This window comes from Arvicola amphibius, chromosome 17 (assembly GCF_903992535.2).
Source record: "Arvicola amphibius chromosome 17, mArvAmp1.2, whole genome shotgun sequence".
NCBI lineage: Eukaryota > Metazoa > Chordata > Mammalia > Rodentia > Cricetidae > Arvicola > Arvicola amphibius.
The window spans coordinates 42064356-42083405 of record NC_052063.2 but is presented as its reverse complement, the minus strand read 5'-3'; the positions used below and the strand labels follow the sequence as shown (position 1 = coordinate 42083405).

General features: G+C 42.4%; 1 protein-coding gene across 1 annotated transcript in view; it reads right to left on the bottom strand.

The window, feature by feature from the left end:
• Nup107 (nucleoporin 107) overlaps positions 1 to 19050 on the bottom strand; it is a 46290-nt gene that overhangs the window by 10794 nt on the left and 16446 nt on the right. The window contains exons 9-23 of the mRNA XM_038315081.2: positions 18478 to 18549; positions 18003 to 18091; positions 15080 to 15158; positions 12731 to 12844; positions 11727 to 11820; positions 11556 to 11632; positions 10122 to 10181; positions 9394 to 9539; positions 9237 to 9285; positions 5471 to 5540; positions 5092 to 5210; positions 4044 to 4082; positions 3409 to 3559; positions 1957 to 2069; positions 1458 to 1560 (exon numbers count right to left, since the gene is read on the bottom strand). Of these exons, the coding sequence (XP_038171009.1) occupies positions 1458 to 1560; positions 1957 to 2069; positions 3409 to 3559; positions 4044 to 4082; positions 5092 to 5210; positions 5471 to 5540; positions 9237 to 9285; positions 9394 to 9539; positions 10122 to 10181; positions 11556 to 11632; positions 11727 to 11820; positions 12731 to 12844; positions 15080 to 15158; positions 18003 to 18091; positions 18478 to 18549 (1375 nt within the window). The remainder of the gene's footprint in view (positions 1 to 1457; positions 1561 to 1956; positions 2070 to 3408; positions 3560 to 4043; positions 4083 to 5091; positions 5211 to 5470; positions 5541 to 9236; positions 9286 to 9393; positions 9540 to 10121; positions 10182 to 11555; positions 11633 to 11726; positions 11821 to 12730; positions 12845 to 15079; positions 15159 to 18002; positions 18092 to 18477; positions 18550 to 19050) is intronic.

Here is a 19050-nt window from a genome sequence, read left to right as displayed (position 1 = left end):
TGAGGCTGTGGAAGTGGCTCAGCAGTTAGGAGCACCAGCTGCTCCTCCAGAAGATCTAGGTTCAATACTGAGGACCCACATGGCAGCTCAGAGCTGTACTGAAGTTTCAGACGATCCAGGGAAACAGGAATGCATGTGGTGCACACATATATGCGAACAGGCAAAAATACCCATACACATAAAATAGAATAAATCTTTTTTTTTGTTTTTCGAGACAGGGTTTCTCTGTGGCTTTGGAGCCTGTCCTGGAACTAGCTCTTGTAGACCAGGCTGGTCTCGAACTCACAGAGATCCGCCTGCCTCTGCCTCCCGAGTGCTGGGATTAAAGGCGTGCGCCACCACCGCCAAGCAAAAATAAATCTTAAAAAAAAAAAAAAAAAAAAAAACAAAAAAACATTGACTTGAGAGACCAAGGTAACTTGTACTTTGTGACCTATGCCAAACGGTGGTGTTGCACGCCTTTATCCCAGCACTCGAGAAGCAGGCAGATCTTTGAGGCCATGTTGGTCTACAAAGCAAGCTCCAGGACAGAGTCCAAAAAGCTACAGAGAAACTCTCTCAAAAAAAAAAAAAAAAAAAGCCAAAAACCAAACCAAAACAACAACAACAAAGTGAGGACTAGCCGAGGAGACGACTTAGTAGGTGAAGGTGCTCACTGCCACGCCCGAGACCTGACTGTCCTCTGACCTTCAGACGCGCAAGCTCCCAGCTCAAAGCCAAAAACTAAAGAGATACAGTTAGAACAAGCAGCTGGGGAAGGAGAGATGGATCAACAGTTAAGAGCACTGGCTGCTCTTCTGGAGAAGTGGGTTCAATTCCCAGCGCCCACATGGCAGCTCACAACTGTCTGTAAATCCAGTTCCCCAGAGTCTTACACTGTCACATCAATGCACATAAAATATTGTTAAAAAATTATAAAGGAAAGAAAGAAAAAAAAAAGAACAAGCACGTGTCACTGATGATGGACAAAGGTCAAAATTGTAACTTCAGCATCATGGACTGAGTATGCTAGAGGCAGTCAGCACAGGTCTGTCATTATCGGGCTAGCCAGTGCTTGCTTATTTATTCTCTATCACATATATGAGTGTTCTTGCCTTCATGTATGAACCTGGTACTCACATGGGCCAGAAGATCCCCTGGCCCATTATGGATGGTTGTGAGCTGCCATGTAGGTGGTAGGAATTGAACTTGGTTCCTCTAAAGAGTAGCAGGCTCTCCTACCTGTGAGCTCATTGCAGCCCAGTAAACAGTTAACGAATGGACGACTACTCAATGCTAGAGTCAATTCAGAGGGCGGATAAGTGGGCCCAAGAGCACCTGTTCCCTAGAACTGACGTGAGCTTGAAGTCCTTACCAAGTGTCCCACCTTCCCACTTATTTATGAAATAAATGAAACGTTCTGCAAGAATAAAAGTTAAAACTTACGGATCTGATAAAAACCTAAGAATCCAACCCACCTAGGAACTTCCTCATGATGGCGTTGCCCTGCTTCAGAGCTTCTGCCCTCTGCGCTGGGTCGAACACCAACCAGTCAATCACGTCTACCTTTACACGGTCCTCCTAGTCATTGGAAGCAGGAAACATTCATTTTATTTCAGTTACTTTGCAAATGAGTGGAACTTACAATGCACTCTTTCTTCCTAAAGATAGAACTCAGCAGCTTTTAAAGTATCCGGTGGAACCTGATAAGCAAAAAGCCAATCCTTAGGTCTACTCTATAAGAGAATCCTTTGTAGAATATTCCTTTAACACTGTAGAATATATGTCACTGTGATTGGTTTAAAGGCCTTTATTGAGATGTATACACACACACACACACACACACACACACACACACACACACACACACATTAATTAAAGACAGCCAGAAGCCAGTGTATTAGGGAAATACACCAAGAAACAAGAAGACAGATTATAAGTAACATGAAACTCTCATTCCCCCCTCACCCAAATTACCTCAGTAGTGCCAGTATCTAGAGACGGAGCCAGGTCATGGTGACTAAATTCACCATTATCTTTCTTTCGAATATTCTCAACTACAGTTTTTGTTATTGTTGCAACATCCAAATCTAAGGAATTTTGGAAAATGACAAAACAAAAACCAAAGAGTAGTTATTAATATGATTATTATCCAAATAGTTACAACAATTTGATAACACTGAAACAATTCTTTCTCTTATTTTTGGCACTGAGGATTGAACTGACAGCTTTACAGATGTTGGATAAGCATCCTGCCACTGAGTTTCATCCCTAGACTCTAAAACAACTTCTTAATTAAAGACATAATCCATAGGGCCAGTGAGACAGCTCAGCAGGTAAAGGTGCTGGCCACCAAGTCCGATGACCGGAGTTCAATTCCCACACAGCAGAAGAAAAGCAACTGCAGGCTGTCTTCTGATCTCCACACGAGCACCACGGGGCCTGAACACTTACTGCTAAAAGTTTATTTTAAATACAATGCACATATTTGAAAAATATTTAGAAAAATATCCTAACTAAAAACATTCTAGGTTGGGTGTGGTGACTTATGCCGGTAATCCCAGCACTTGGTAGACGAGTCTGAGGACCACAGAATCTGAGGCTAGCCTGGGCAGTTCCAGGCCAACCTGGGCTATACAGTAAGAATTGTTCTCTAAGAAACAAAACCAAAAACAGAAACAAAATTTTTACACAAGTTAAAGTTATTTTCATTCTCCAAAAGAATTTAACTGAGACTTTTACTCCTGTTTTCCTCCCTTAAAAGAAATAAGACTTAATACTAAGACACATGCCAACATGACAATCTGCCCAAAGGCCAATTAGGGAGCTGGCTTGAGCGGCAGGAAAACAGACGCTGCCTCAAAACAGGGTGGAAGAAGGGACCAATACCTAAGCGTGTTCTCTGACCCCACACCCGTGCTGTGGCAGGCATGTTCTGGCATGTGCGTATCTCCACCTTTATTTTTGGATTTATTTCTTTTCTTTATGTGCACTGATGTCTTCCCTGCATGTGTGTCTGTGAACGGAGGCCCGACCTCTGGAGCCAGAGTCACAGACAGCGCTGTGAGCTGCCATACGGTGCTAGAAATGGAACCTGGGTCCTCTGCAAGAGCAGCCAGTGCTATCAACCACTGAGCCCGCTCTCCAGCCACCCTGTCCTTTCTTTTATACACAAACATATTTTTATGTGAATAGATAGAGGTGATAAATATACCTATAAATACTCATTTGAAAATGTCACAACAAAACTCATTATTTTAAACAATATACACTTAAAAAGAATAGATGAATTCTTTATTTTGGTTTTTCGAAATAGGGTTTCCCTATGTAGCCCTGGCTGTCCTTGGACTCAGAGATCCACCTGCCTCTGCTGGGATTAAAGGTGTGTGCCACCATCACCGGAAACAGACAAAATGCTTTACTCCTTACCTGCTTCTTTAGCCAGTTCCAGGCACTGATGCCGCTGCTCAAACTCTGTAACACCTTCCAAAAACAATGCGTACTGGGCAACAGCAAGGTCTTGAGGCAAATGACAGGTATAAAATGCAATGAGGTTTGTATGCTTCTCACTTATTAAAAGCTAAGAAACACAAAAATCAAAGTAAACCAGACAAGTTAACAGTGCTTTAAAAAAAGTTTGCTTTAAAATTTCAAATATATTTAGGAAAGACTCTTAGATATGTGTTTCATATCAAAATACTTTCAAATTCTAGAAATGTATTTAGAATAATTTAAGATCTCTATGGAGTCTGGTGGCTTCCAGACCACAGGGTATTAAAATAATATCACTTAGGGGCTGGTGAGATGGCTCTGCAGTTAAGAGCACCTGTAGCTCTTGTAGAGGACCCAGCTTGGCTCCTGGCATCTACACGATGGTTCACAACCACTCGTTACTCCAGCACCCTCTTCTGTTCTAGCACCAAACACACATGCTGCACATAGAAACGGGCAGGCAAAACGTTCATATACATAAATTAAAAAGTCTTAAAAAAAAATAGAACCATTTTAATTTTTGTTTTCATTAAAATAGAAAAGAAATCAAATTGTAGATTCTAAAAGCTTACCTGTATGTATGTCTTTAAAACTTCAATAGAAACTTCTTCCTTCATAGAAAAAAACATACTCCAGTTATAAACACAACTACTTATAGGTAGGTACAATAATATAATTTCTAATAAAAATTCTACTTAAAAAGTGTTTAAGGAATTTAATATTTACACTAAGTGATAACTACCCTAGCTAAATGCTTACCAAAGCTCATGTAGTGTATTTCACCTTAACACTGCTCTTTTTTTCTACTTAAAACAAAACCCTTTTTTAAAACATTATTTATTGTGTATACACTCGTGGGGGGGCGGTCAGTTCTCTTGTTCTATTATATGGGTTCCTGTGATTGATCAAGTCATGAGACTTGGTGGCAAATGCTTTATCTGCTGAGACAGGTAACTGGCCCTCTCACCGTAACTCTGTGGGTAGACACTGTCCACACTTTACACAGGAAGGAAGGAGTTCTTATATACCTGGGTAGATACTGCCCACACTTTATACAGGAAGGAAGGAGTTCTTATATACCTGGGTAGACACTGCCCACACTTTATACAGGAAGGAAGGAGTTCTTATATACCTGGGAAGACACTGCCCACACTTTATACAGGAAGGAAGGAGTTCTTATATACCTGGGAAGACACTGCCCACACTTTATACAGGAAGGAAGGAGTTCTTAGACACCTAGACTCACACAGCTAGAAAGTTACCGAGTAAGGATATGTATTCAAGACTCTCAACTCCAAAGCCCGAGTTTGTCAACTGTCCTATTACTATGCTGTTGTATATACTAACACCAAAGTGTTACCCAACATTTAGAAAAATGAAAAACAGAAAGAAAAAGAAAGGATTTTAATTCCCACAGATCTTTGGTTCCATAACTTAGCTGGGCACCAACAAGGACCAAACTCTTCAAAGTCAGGCAAGCATCAGCATCTGTGGCCATAGACCAGACCCTACTGAGTCACCAACAATGAGTTATCAGGAGGTGACCACGTGGGACGGTCCTGATAACCGGAGGCTAACCGCAGGCACGCAGAGCAGGAGACGCCGTCCACTTTTACTTACTTTGGTTTGCAGTCCCAGGGTGCGGAAAAACAAAATAAGGTGAGTCATAAATCGGAGCAGGTGTCCAGGTAGATTGCTTCTGCTCTTGGAAAGCCATTTGCTGAATTCATCCATCAAACCTACAAGACGCCAAAGGTTCGACAGTGAGAGCACGATCAGAGAAAAAGTATCACAAGGACACCCCAGGACACCTACAGTTTCTGGTCTCACTGCCAACACCCACTGTGGAACACTCTCCACCTCAAGAGACCTGATCTGGCCTTGTACACTTGAGGCGGTGGATGCCAGTGAGTCAGGTGTGCTGCTTCGAGAACAGTCAGGACAAAGATGACTACCCAGAATGAAGAACTCGGCAAAGTAAAAGAAAACTGCACCTTACCATCGATGTCTCCCAGGATGAGGAATTTCTGAACTACATGATAATGTTCTTGATTCTCTTCCAGAACTCTCTGAAAAAGTTTTACATTGCCATAAGTCTTTTGTTCACTTTGAAGGATGTATTCACTGCTACGCTGAAAATGTCAGATTTTGAAGGGACATATAGGAAGCTTAAAATGAAGGCTTTAGGAAGATCAAAAAACACGGAAGGATGCTGCCCTTAGATACTCATGGCACACAAACCTAAAACTGAACAGCATCTTCCAGAAGACTATCTATTATTAGGGAATGCTATTCTATTTATTATCTTCTTAAAATGTCTACTTATTCATCCTGTGTGTGTACATGGGCATGTGTGCCAAAGTCCCACTCGTGGTCAAAGGACAACTTGTGGGAGTCCACTGTGTCCATCCACCATGAGGGTCCTAGAGAGAAAACTCAGTGGTCAGGCCCAGCCTGGAGTCTTTCCCTGCTGAGGCACCTGCGGGCCCCAAACTTACGATTCTTAACATTTTTTTTTTTTACCTTGGCATACTTCAGGAAACTAGAAAGGAGCCAAGGGGCTTAGGCAAAATCAACTACAGGATACTCTTTCAATGCAAATGGCACTGTTCAGAATCATCTGAAGCTGTCACCGAGAACGACAGAACAACAGCAGGCAGACACAGAGATGAGTGAATGTGATAGCCGGCCGGGCTTTGTTTTGTTGAAAAGTAGGTCATTATGATTTTTTTTTGCCAAATATAGTTTAATTTTTTATCTGTCAATTGCTTTTAAATGTTTTCCTTTTGTATATTCAAAACATTCCCTGTCTGTTAGCTCAACTACATGGCATTAGTCAAAGCTGTTTCCGTCTAGATGGAAGGCCAATTCTGTCAGGACCATTATCTAACATAATCACTGTTTCCTGTGAAATGGAAGCTCACACCTGCCGCCTCTCAGGCGCACACGTGTGTTTGCTCTAATTTAGACCTGTTGGTCACTGATCTGCTTAGCCCACGCAGAGGCTGCACTGTGCTGCTGTGTGCTCAGCGAGTGAGGAAGGGCCCTGCTGCCATTTCAGAATGTTTTGGCCATTCTTACTTATGCTTCTACTTAACCTTTTTACCTTTTTTTATAACACAAAAACAATCTCTCCAAATTATTAGAGTCCTACGTCAATTTTAGAAAGACTGACATTTTCAAGTCTTCTCATTCAGATTTATGTTTTATCTATTTTTCTTGTATCTTTATGTCTTCCATTGAAATTCTACTGTTTTCTTTGTGAGAGTACTGAAACCCTTGATTATCTATTTCTGGCCTCCGCTGCACTTACATGAGATTGAGTAGCAGGGCGCTGCCCTCTAAGCAGTAATAACAAGACGGGCTGTACGACTCTCAGCTCGTCCAGCTACTCTGACACACTATCTTACTGACCCTAGCAACCCCTTCAGTCTTAAGTGGCCAGGATTATATCTCGTCTTATGTAATGTCCTCTATCCTGAGACACTTACTTCTATTCCTGACTTGGTTTTACCTACTCAGAATTTCCAAAGTATTTATATATTGGTCATTAAGTCCTTGGCAGAAAAAAAACATTAATTTTACTTACTGTATAAAGTATAGTCCACTCAATAATAAAGAAAAATAAAAACCAATAGGTAATTGTAATGAGATATAACAGGAAATCATAAACAAATGGGACCACAGAGACGGTTCAGCAGCTAACAGCAAAGGCTGTTCTTTCAGAGAACCTGGGTTTGATTCCCAGCACCAAGATGGCAACTAATAACTGTTTGTAACCTGAGTACCAAGGGGTCTGATCCCTCTTCTGGCCTCCACAGGCACTGTATTCATGTGGTGCACAGACACACATGCAGGGAAAACACCCATAAACATAAAATACAAAATAAATTTTTAAAAAATTAAGAGAAATTTACAAATAGAGGGAAGCAAACTCAGCCCTGCTTCCTACACTGATGGGCTGGCAAAAAATACTAAATGTGCTGTTCAAGAGAGAAACAAATGCATAATTAAAGAAATTGCTAGCTGGGTGGTGATGGTGCATGTCTTTAGTCCCAGCACTCGGGAGGCAAGGGAGGCGGATCTCTGTGAGTTCAAGGCCAGCCTGGTCTACAAGAGGTAGTTCCAAGACAGGATCCAGAACTACAGAGAGACTCTGTCTTGGAAAAAAAAAGAAAAAAGAAATTACTGTAGCCGTGTTCATCACTACAATCTGATACTTTTCCTGTTGTCATGTTTCTCTTCTTTTAACTTTAATTTAAATTATATAGCTTGAAAGTATACCCTATGTATGATAACTGTCAGTAATTTAGACACCCAGATAATGTAGCTACACATATGAAGGACACATCTGTGTTTTTTTTAACCCAGCAACCCTGTCAACACTGTTACAAAACGTAGTCTTAAAGAGACAACAACAGCAGGAAGTTCATCCATCTTCACACACACAGACATTCTCTACAGCACCAGAACCGACCTGAGCACACACAGATGTTCTCTACAGCACCAGCACCAGACTGAGCACACACAGATGTTCTCTACAGCACCATAACCAGACTGAGCACACACAGATGTTCTCTACAGCACCATAACCAGACTGAGCACACACAGATGTTCTCTACAGCACCAGAACCAGACTGAGCACACACAGATGTTCTCTACAGCACCAGAACCAGACTGAGCACACACAGATGTTCTCTACAGCACCAGAACCAGACTGAGCACACACAGATGTTCTCTACAGCACCAGAACCAGACTGAGCACACACAGACGTTCTCAACAGCACCATAACCAGACTGAGCACACACAAATGTTCTCTACAGCACTAGAACCAGACTGAGCACACACAGATGTTCTCTACAGCACAAGAACTAACCCGAGTACCTTCTAAAGGAAACAAAACAAAAAACCTCTTCAGCCAATTCTACAGAACATTATACATCTATTAAAAAGAACAATGGAAGGAGAATGACTAAGAACAAAGAAAAATGACATGTATATGAGGACACTACAATAAAACCTACCACTATGAATGCTAAGCTAGAGAAAAAACATATTTTTTAATATAAAGAGAACAGTAAAGTCAGCTATGATGGTATACACCTGAAATTCCAGCACCTGGGAGTCTGAGACCAGTCTGGGCTTTAATTGTAAGTGCCAGGTAGTTAGAGCTATTCAGTAAGATCATAAAACAAACAAACAAACCCAAACAAAAATAAAAAAAACCTAAAATCTGGCTAAAATACAGCAATTAACTTGGAGATTAGCATTAAGTGGAAACAAGCGTGCAGCGAGGTGACCGGCAGAGCCCAGCACTGGGCTGCACATCTGCACCGCTCACACTGCCGGAGAGGCCTGAGAAAGCTCAGCGCATGCGCTGGTGGGGTTTACTGTCTGAGGAGATGAAGACCAGGGGGACGGAACCGGCAGACACTAGGACTTTATTATTACAAGGACATATACACTACCTTTAGTTATGAGGAAGAAAATACTAAGAAAGTGTTTTTCTTTTTGTTTTGAGACAGGGTCTCACTATGTAGCCCAATCATCCCTCAAAGTCATGGTGATGTCCTGTCTCAGCCTTCTGAGTGCTAGTATTATAACATGGATTGTCAGGCCCCATCCAATAAACATCTCCTATTTGTTAACAGTGAAGAAAAGATGAGAAAGGAGAATTCCAAATTCTCCCCCTTTCAACTACAGTGTACAACTATAGAACATTAATTTCATACACTACATGAAAGAGTGTTATATTAACATTTACCTTTTTATCAGTGGCTTGAAGTTCTTCAAAAACCTTTTCTAAGGTCCAGCTTCAAAAGAGAAAAAACAAAAAGGGACAGAGATGGTAACATAGGGTGTTAGAGTAGAGCTTCAGAGCCAGTGGGACCACCTGACCCGGATCACGCTGCCACACTCACTTGGCTTCCGTGTACTCTCTAGGGAGTTCTTCGGTTTCATCCAGTGTCATCACTGATGTCCGAATCTCCTGCTCAACCAGGCTGTCCACCATCACCCGGAAGTAGGCCCACACTGTGTCCTCCCAGGTGTCACAGACAGGAAGAAGCTTCTCATCCATTTCAAAACAGAAACACAGACACGATTAACAAAACAGAAAAGGAAACCAATTATATTCACGGATAAAGACTTTAAAACTATATTCTAATGACAGAAAACGCTATGGAATTAAAAGATTACATCAAATAACCTTCTTTCTCCTAAACTCAAAGATCCACCTGGCTCTGCCTCCCAAGAGCTGGGATTAAAGGCGTGCACCACCACTGCCTGTCCTGGCTTCATGTAAGAGTCAGGTGCAGGCCTATAATCCCAGCATTGAGGAGCCTGGTCTACAAAGCATGACCCTAGCCTCAAAACTCAAACAAACCTAAACAGCAAAAAGTGTGAGGCTAGACTAAGCTATGTATCAAGCAAAATAACAACAAAAACAAGCAAACAATAAAAATGCACAGAAACAAACAGCTGAAAACCATGCGTACACGGGAAGCGTCAGAACAAGCAGGTGGTCACTGTCCTGCTTTCTGACATCTCTGGCTCGGCTGCTACAGAAAGCAGCTCAAGTCTGCCACGTGAATTACAAGACTATTGTGGTTCATTCAGAGTGAAGGTGAACACACACACCAGTGCATACCTGCTTGAGATTCCCGCTCAGTGATGCGTAAATTGCTCTTTCATATTTATTAAAAAGTTCCTAAAAGACAATGAATAAAAGGATTGGAATGTATTCCTTCTCCCAGCATGTTAGTTTTCGTCATAATTCTTCTAGATTGAACCTGGTCACTTAGTCCCTAAGCTACAGTGACAGAGCAAGGGGGGCAGGCAGGCAGGACAGTTTAATCTGATGAATTAACTCCAAAATCGTCTGAAAAAAAAATCAAACATTTAAATCTCAAATGAAAGCAAGGCCAACTCTGATGGCATTTTAAATATTTATAGTAAAATGTTCATCTACACAGAACCTAAGCAGGTGTTGCTCCCAGTTTCTCGGTACCAACCCTCCTGTGCTGGCCAGGGGCATCAGTGTGTAGCCACCCAAGAAAGCTGCACTCATCACTTTATTCTGTTTCAAGGGCTTTGCCAATGGCATTTCAAGATCTCTTGCCATTAAATGAGACACTCAGGAGACTCTCTTTCTGCTGCTACCACTACCATCATGGGCAGGCAGTGAAGAAGTCTCAGGCTCCTCATCACTTCTGTGACTCCAGTCCTATCAGGTCAGGCTGCTCGCTCAATCCCCTGCGCTCAGCCTTCTAAACCCAATTCAATATGCAAATTCCAGTTCTTTCCCAAAGCAAGTGCCCAGTTTATTGTACTACCATATTTGTTTATTTTTATTAACTCTCTGAGAGGTGTGACTGTTACCACAGTTATCGCCTCTAACACAGCTTTAGCCTTCACCGTTATTACTGTGTGGAGAGCGTGTGTGTCGCACGTGCTACAGTGCGGCAGGTGTGGAGGTCGGTCCTCTCCCACTTCTAGGGAGGTCCAGGTACCAAATAAGGGCCGTCAGGCCTGCTCAGCAAGTGCCCGCGTCTGCGGAGCCATCCCTCCCGCTCTCATTTTTGTATTTTTTGTAGGCCCATTCTCCCATACAGCCTGAGATTCCCTGCGCAACCCTGTGTTCTGTGGTGATTTCAGGAATGTGCTCCTCGTGTCCCAACAGCACCGGCACTTCACTTCCTTTACGAACTTCCTATTCCGCGTCAGACTTCCCATCCTATGTATTTACCTCCAACTCCTTCCTCGAGTTTCCACCCCCAAATCTATTTAAGTTTTAAAGAGTTAAATGGAGAAGTCCTCTGAGAAGCCAGCTTTCAGCTTTAGCCCCCTAGTCTTCTCTAAGCTGATGGGGTCCATCCTTTATGCTTCTCAGCAATGTTAATTCTTGGCATCTAGTGTCTGAACAATCCGCTACGTCACCAGGCCTATTCCTAACGTGACTAAAACTTCTCCCAAAACAGAGACCCTAGTCATATGTTACACCGAACGTTTCATAGCTCCTCAGTACACCTTTGCTTAATAAACTGGGTCAAAGTGAGTCTCAATGCATATTTCATTATCTTACATCTTCTGCCATTCTCCAGCAACTAATCTTCCAAATACGTCTGTATGGATTCCCTTCAACAGGCTCTAGTTCTGTTCCTACAAAACAGTTAAAGAAAATTCATCATTTAAAATAAACATGTCAGCCACTTATACACAGAAAGGCTACCATTCACTAGGTGACCTGACATACCGCTTCCATTAACATTAGGGTCATGATACAGCTTCCAGCCTTCCAGTGTGGCAGCTCGCCATGCTTGCCCACAACGTTTACAGAGCCGTTGTGCCTTGGGAAACAGAAAAGAGAGTGACATCGCTGGCACAGAAGTGAAGAGCACCATGCTCTTTAATAAAGCAAACCGTGATCACAAGACTAGCTACCAAGTGACAAACACAACTGGTGATGGCATTCCAGTTTCCCCGCAAACCAGCATCTGTCTGCGGCTTTCCTCGCTTTGGCTGGGCTCGGGGAGCGGGTCAAACCCAGGACTTCACACGTGAGGAATCACTTCCTCCACTAAGCCTTGTCCCGAGCCCTTAGTTTTCTAGTGACTTCTTCCTTCCTGACTGCTAGGGTACTAGGGCACTCACTCACTAACATGGAATTTAAAATAAATAAAATAAATATTTGATGACCTTGATTTTTGGAATATAAAATTATTATAAAAAGTCTGTAAGCTGGGCAGTGGTGGTGCACATCTTTATTCCAAGCACTCAGGAGGCAGAGGCAAGCAAATCTCTGAGTTCGAGGCCAATCTGGTCTACAGAGTGAGTTCCAGGACAGCCAAGAAACTCTAAACTCTGTCTTGAAAAGCAAAAACAAAACAAAACAAAACAAAAAAAACCCTTAAATGTCTCTCTCTATAATGAGAAGAGAACTATCACTTAATTGATCCACTGATATTTCCTTAAATTCAACATAACCAAGGAGAAATGGCAGAACCAATGTAGCCTGCAGTGCAACGGAGTAAGGCAAAGCTTGGCTTGTTGAAGAATCTGCTAAGAGTTCTGGAAACCAGAGTGAACTACTCTCAAGCCTCAGAGCCATGTGCTTTTTCTGGTCATGCCCCGTGGAGGCAGAAACTGCACACTGGAGGGGGGTCACAGAACAGAAGCATGGCCGGGGCCACAAAGACTCTTCCAACTTTAGCTCTATGGCACCTGGAACCCGAGCAAGCAGGGAATCACATGACTCACCTCTTCTGTCATTCCAGCACGAATTAGAGTGAAAAGGTACTTGAGTAACCTGACTTCATCTTCTCTATCCAGATCATCAAGAGGCATTTTCTGTCTAATAGGAGCATCAGGGTCCTATAAAAAACAATGCAAAACAAAGCAAAAGCCTCACCATTAACTATAGATATTTGGAACCTACATACATTTAAATTTTTTGTTTGTTCATTTGCTTATACCTTAGTGAGTCATGCATATGGTGCCAGGGATCAAACTCAAGGCTCTAACGCTAAGCATGTAAGCTACAAAAACCGGACCCTATATACGTCTACATACACGTTTTTAAAATCATGACATGATGAAGCTATATGGTACTTACATACAGAAATAAATTCCTTTAAAATCTAGCTAATAAAGAAATTAAGTGTTACAAGGGTTCCTAATAGACCCCTTTGTCTGCTGCCCCCACCTCTGGCCCAACATGGTGTATGCCTACCTAGTGAGTCAAGCATAGACTACCACCACCCCAGCCCAGTACAGCCAGCTAACACTACATTATCTGAGCTTACTCCATCACCGTCCTTAGACGAGACCTGGAACATGGACAAACATGAAGGAAGAAAGAGCTCTAGTCTGACTAGAAAGCATGAACTTCCTGAGAACACAAGGCAAGAGCTTACTAAGTACTCCCTGTGATTACTAACTGCTCCCTGTAACTACTAAGTACTCCCTGTGATTACTAACTGCTCCCTGTGATTATTAAGTGCTCCCTGTGATTACTAAGTACTCCCTGTGATGGACTGCTAAGTACTCCCTGTGAATACCCCCATATAAAGCACAACCGGAGCTGGAGGCATAGCTCAGTGGTAGGGAGGTTACCCAGTATGCACATGGGCTCAATCCTCAGTAGTAAAAAACAAAACAACCAAACAAATACAACATTCACCCCTTCAAAAAAAAAACCCTAAGCCGGGCGGTGGTGGCGCACACCCTTAATCCCAGCACTTGGGAGGCAGAGGCAGGCGGATCTCTGAGTTTGAGGCCAGCCTGGTCTACAAGAGCTAGTTCCAGGACAGGCTCTAGAAACTACAGGGAAACCCTGTCTCGAAAAACCAAAAAAAAAAAAAAAAAAAAAAAAAAAAAAAACCCAACACACCAGTTACTAATAAATAAGTAAAAATTTCCCAGAACACTCAGGAAGAGGGGGAGGAGCCGAGTTCAAAGTCAGCCTGAGCCACAGAAAGATCCTGTTTCAAGGGGGGAAAAACCCAAACAAAAAATGGGGCTGGAAAGATGGCTTACCAGTACATTGGCAGCTCTGTTTTGTACAAGAAACCCGAGTTTGGTTCCCAGCACCCAGGCTGAGCATCTCACAACTGCCTACAACTCCAGGTGACAGTTCTGGTCTCTGCAGGCATGAAGGCACGTGCACTCACAAGGTCACACAACCCACACAGACACACAGATGCATAAATAAAACAAATATTTACAAACAAACAAAAATCTACAAACTTCTAAAAGTTTCATTCCTACATATCACAACATTTGTGGTTTTGAACATTTAGCATTAATACAGACTTTACTTTAGCAGTAAACAGCACACACAATCATGATGAATTTCAAACAAAAATCATTTTAATGTCACTTAGGAAATATCACTTGTTTGTTTTTTTCAAGACGGGGTTTCTCTGTGTAACAGTCCTGGCTGTCCTGAATTCGCTCTGTAGACCATGCAGGTCTTGAACTCACCGAGATCCGCCTGCCTCTGCCTCCTGAGTGCTGGAATCAAAGGCACCACCACCACCCACCTTGGCATCATTTATCTTTAAAGACAACCTTCATTTCCAAGAAAACTTCCTGTTCTGGCTAGTTCTATCTCATTTTGAGACACAAACTAGAGTTATCCAAAAGGTGGGAAGCTCACTTGAGAAAATGCCTCCACAAGATACAGCCGTAGGGCACACATCTTTATTCCCAGAAGCAGAGACAGGCGGATCTCTATGAGTTTGAGGCCAGCCTGGTCTATGGAGTGAGTTTCAGGACAGAAACTACAGAGAAACTCTGTCCTGAGGCCCCCTTCTTCCCCCAAAGATACAGTTTTAGGGCATTTTCTTAATTAGTGATTGATGGGGGAGGACCCAGGCATTGCGGCACCCCTGGGCTGGTGGTCCTGGACTCTATAAGAAAGCAGGCTGAACAAGCCATGGGGAGGAAGCCAGGAAGCAGCACCCCTCCACGGCCACTGCACCAGCTGCTGCCTCCAGGATCCTTTGATGTGAAGAGTGCTGTGGAAGTGGAAGTCAAACCCGTTCTCCTGAGCTGCTCTCGCCATGGGGTTTCGTCTCAGAGGCTGTCACCCTACCTGGAACTCACCAGTTCAGTGACAAGAGGACGGACGCTTCCTATGTAAGACAGTAGCTGCCGCTGTTTTAAGGTGTGGAGGGTATTCTCCCTGGAAGAAGAAATATCAGTTTCTAAAGGAGCAATATGAATACTATTTTTTTTGTAGATAGCAACAACTAACCCCACTTCCCTGCCCCCAAGTACACCTGTGTGTTGAAAACAGGAAAAGACAACACATGTAGAAGGCTGCACAGTCCTTAACACAGAAGGCAGTCTGATGAGTGACGGGAATCACAGCCTGCTTCTGAGGCTATGTTTAAGTCCTTTCACTGAGATATCTATGCAGCCCTGGATGGCCTGCAGCTCACTATGTAGCCCAGCGAGTGTCCTCATGCCCACTAGTTCCTACTTCTTTAATCTATGTATGCACACCATGTGTAAATCAGAGTCCCTTTGGACTGCAGTTACAGGTGGCTTTAAGTCATCTGTGGTAGTCTGAAAGAAAATGACCCCCAAGGGGATTGGCACTATTAGGGGGTGTGGCCTTGTTGGAGGAAGTGTGTGTCACTGTGGAGGTGGGCTTTGAGGTCTCATATGTGCTCAAGCCACACTCAGTGTCTCGGACCACTTCCTGTTGCCTTCAGATCAAGAGGTAGAATTCTCAGCTACTTCTCCAGCACTACGTCTTCCATGCTCTAAAACTGTAAGCTGCCACCTCAATTAAATGTTCTCTTCTCTAAGAGTTTCTGTGGTCATGGCATCTCTTCACAGCAACAGAAACCCTAAGACATCACCAAACAAGGGTAGAGATTAACTCAGGTGTTCTGAAAGAGCACATGCGCTCTGACTTCTGATCAGAGTCATCTCTCCGGATCCCCACTTATTAATAGTCTCTCTTTTTCTATTGAGACAGGGTCTCACTATGCAGCCTTGAATGGCCCAGAATTCATTGTGTAGGCCAGGCTGGTTTTGAACTCATAGAAATCTGCCTCTGCCACTGCCTCTCATACGTTGGAATTAAAGACATGCACTACCACATCCATTGTGTGTTTAAATGAGAGGTTTCCAATCTTTTTTCCTGAAGATTTATTTATTGTGTATATAGTGTTTTGCCTGCATGTATGCCTGCACTGCAGAAGAAGGCACCAGATTTTATGCTAGATGATTTGAGCCACCATGTGGTTGCTGGAACTGAACTCGGGACCTCTAGAAGAGCAGCCAGTGCTCTTAACATCTGAACTATCTCTCTAGCCTGGAGGTTTTCAATTTTGATGAAAAAGTTTTCATGAAACATTTATTAATACCAAATTAGAATAATATCTTCCTGTTTTCCATCTAAAGCATCTTGAATTGCTTTTAAATTCAGAACTATAATCTATGTTAAATTTATGGTTGGCACAATGCAAAGTGATTCTTTTTGAGCATGTTTTTCTGCAGTTTGTTAACACAATCCAGCTCCCCAGTTGAGAGGCCTTGGTAGAAACCAAACGATCTCATAAGATTAGGGCTTGTTTAGGGTTCTGTATCACTAAAGCTTTAAGAAATGGAGACCAGCTCATGAAAATAGTTGTAAAAGTCTCTATCAGGTAAATTTACCCTCCTCTCAACTTCTCTTTCAGAAAAAACAATTACTAAACTACTTCTTCTCTGTTTTTGAGAGCGAATTTCAGTAGCCCAGTCTGACCTTGAATTCAGAGTCTTCCCGCCTCAACCTCCTGAGCTGTGGATACTATAGATTGACATCCGCCTTCTCTCTATGCAAACACTTTACTTTTTCAGGAATTTTCTTTCTTTTTTTTTTTTAATATTTATTTATGTATTTATTTATTTATTTATTATGTATACAATATTCTGTCTGTGTGTATGCCTGCACGCCAGAAGAGGGCACCAGACTCCATTAGAGATGGTTGTGAGCCACCATGTGGTTGCTGGGAATTGAACTCAGGACCTTTGGAAGAGCAGGCAATGCTCTTAACCTCTGAGCCATCTCTCCAGCCCCTTTCAGGAATTTTCTGCTGTTCTTATTTGGAATATGTGTACACCGGATTTTTTTTCCTGGTGTGCCCCTTTGATCTCTTTCCTTCTTTTGTCCTTTCCCCCTCCTTTCTTCAGACCTCGGGGCTCAGGCCCTTTGCTTGAGCATCCCGAGCAGCTAGGACCACAGGTGACACACCAGACCAGGCTTCCTCTCTCTCGAGTCTCTGCTGCTTCCTTCCTTCCTAAAGGGCCCGGTCTGCCCAAAGACAAGACCATCTTCCATTCATTAACTTTTCCCCTAAGTGAGGGTTTCATTATGTAGCCCTGGCTGGCCTGGAACCAGGCTGGCCTCAAACTCACAGAATCCATCTGCCTCTGCCTCCCGAGTGCTGGGATTAATGGCATGTGCCACTATGCCTGGCTTATTCATTAAGTTTTATTAACAATTTCCCCAGCAGTCTTATTTCCTCCGATTCTCAGTACATGCATGAAATTGTCAAAGAATAAAAAGCATTCTTTTTGATGTTGGTTTTATTTATTTTTATTTGCTTTTTTTTTTTTTTTTTTTTGAGAAAGAGTCTCACTATGTAGCTCTGGCTGTCCAGGAACTCCCCCTGTAGACCAGGCTGAACTCAAACTCAGCAATCCATCTGCCTCTGCCTCCGAAGGGATCAAGGCATGTGTCACAACATCTAGCATAAAAAAATGTTCTTAAAACTAAATGCTTAGACCGAGTTGGGCGATAGCTCAGCCTGTTAAGCACGCAGTGCTGGCGTGAGTGAGGTCCCGAGTTCAAACCCTGCCGGTTGTGGTGGCACACGCTGGTAGGATTTGCTGAAGGAGGCAGAGGCAGGAGGATCACGAGTTCGAGGCCAGCCTGGGCAAAAAAAAAAAAAAAAAAAAAACCAAAAACAAAAACAAAAAAAAAAAAAAAAAAAAAAAAAAAAAAAAAAAACCTAAACGCTTAGTTACTCACCAATATACTGATTTTGCATAAAACTCAATATTATCAGAAAATTCTCCAATTTCATCTTTGGCAATACTTTCTAACCAATCTACCACGAGCTACAAAAGAAACAAACAAACAAATAAATAAAGATCATTGTAACTCTAAAATCTGTTTTAATAGTACTTCCACCCTTAATCTGAAGTTTTGGTATCAAATAATAGCTTTTCCCAACCACCATTTTTACTTTTTAAGATAAACATCCAATGATAGTATTTCCTATAGGAATAATGCTATTTTTAATAGTCTGTCCCTGGAAACACAAAGGTTGTTATTTAAAAGTTGCAGACCAGTATCCCAAATTTCTTTTTACCACATAAAAAAAATCAAGTAGAAAGGATATTAAGAAAAGAGGTAAGTTAAGAAACAAAACTGCAGTACTCTGTATGTCATTGCCTTTCCTCCATGTTTCTTTAAAGAAATAACTGAAGAATTCCAGGCGTACCTGACTCTGTCGGACCAGTGAGTCCCTCTGAAACAGTGCTTCCACAACCGTCTTCTCGCTGGCGTTGACAGCCTGGGACAGAAACAGTTAAAAGGAGGGAGAGAGGAGAGTGCACAAGACTTCAGAACGGTCGGCTACAAATAAGTGCATTTACCTCTGCTCTATAGGGCTTTCCTTTCGTTTTCAGACATGGTCTCTTGGTGTAGCCCTGGCTGACCTGGAGCTCACTGTGGAGATCTGACTGCTTCTGTCTCCCAAGTGCTGTATCAAAGGCATGAATCACCATGCCTGACATTTTTTAATCACCATGTATTCTTAAAAAATATTACTTTTATTTTATTTATTTAGGTTTTTCAAGACAGGGTTTCTCGGGATAGCCCTGCTATCTTAGAACTTGATCTGTAGACCAGGCTGGCTTTCAACTCAGAGATTTTCATTCCTCTGACTCCTGAGGGCTGGGGCTAAAGGTATGCCTCACCACCTTCTGGCTCCCTAAAAGTTATTAATAAAAAAATTTAAACTAAACACTGTTTACTTTTTACCTGAAAATTTAGTTATCCTTGAAATTTTAAA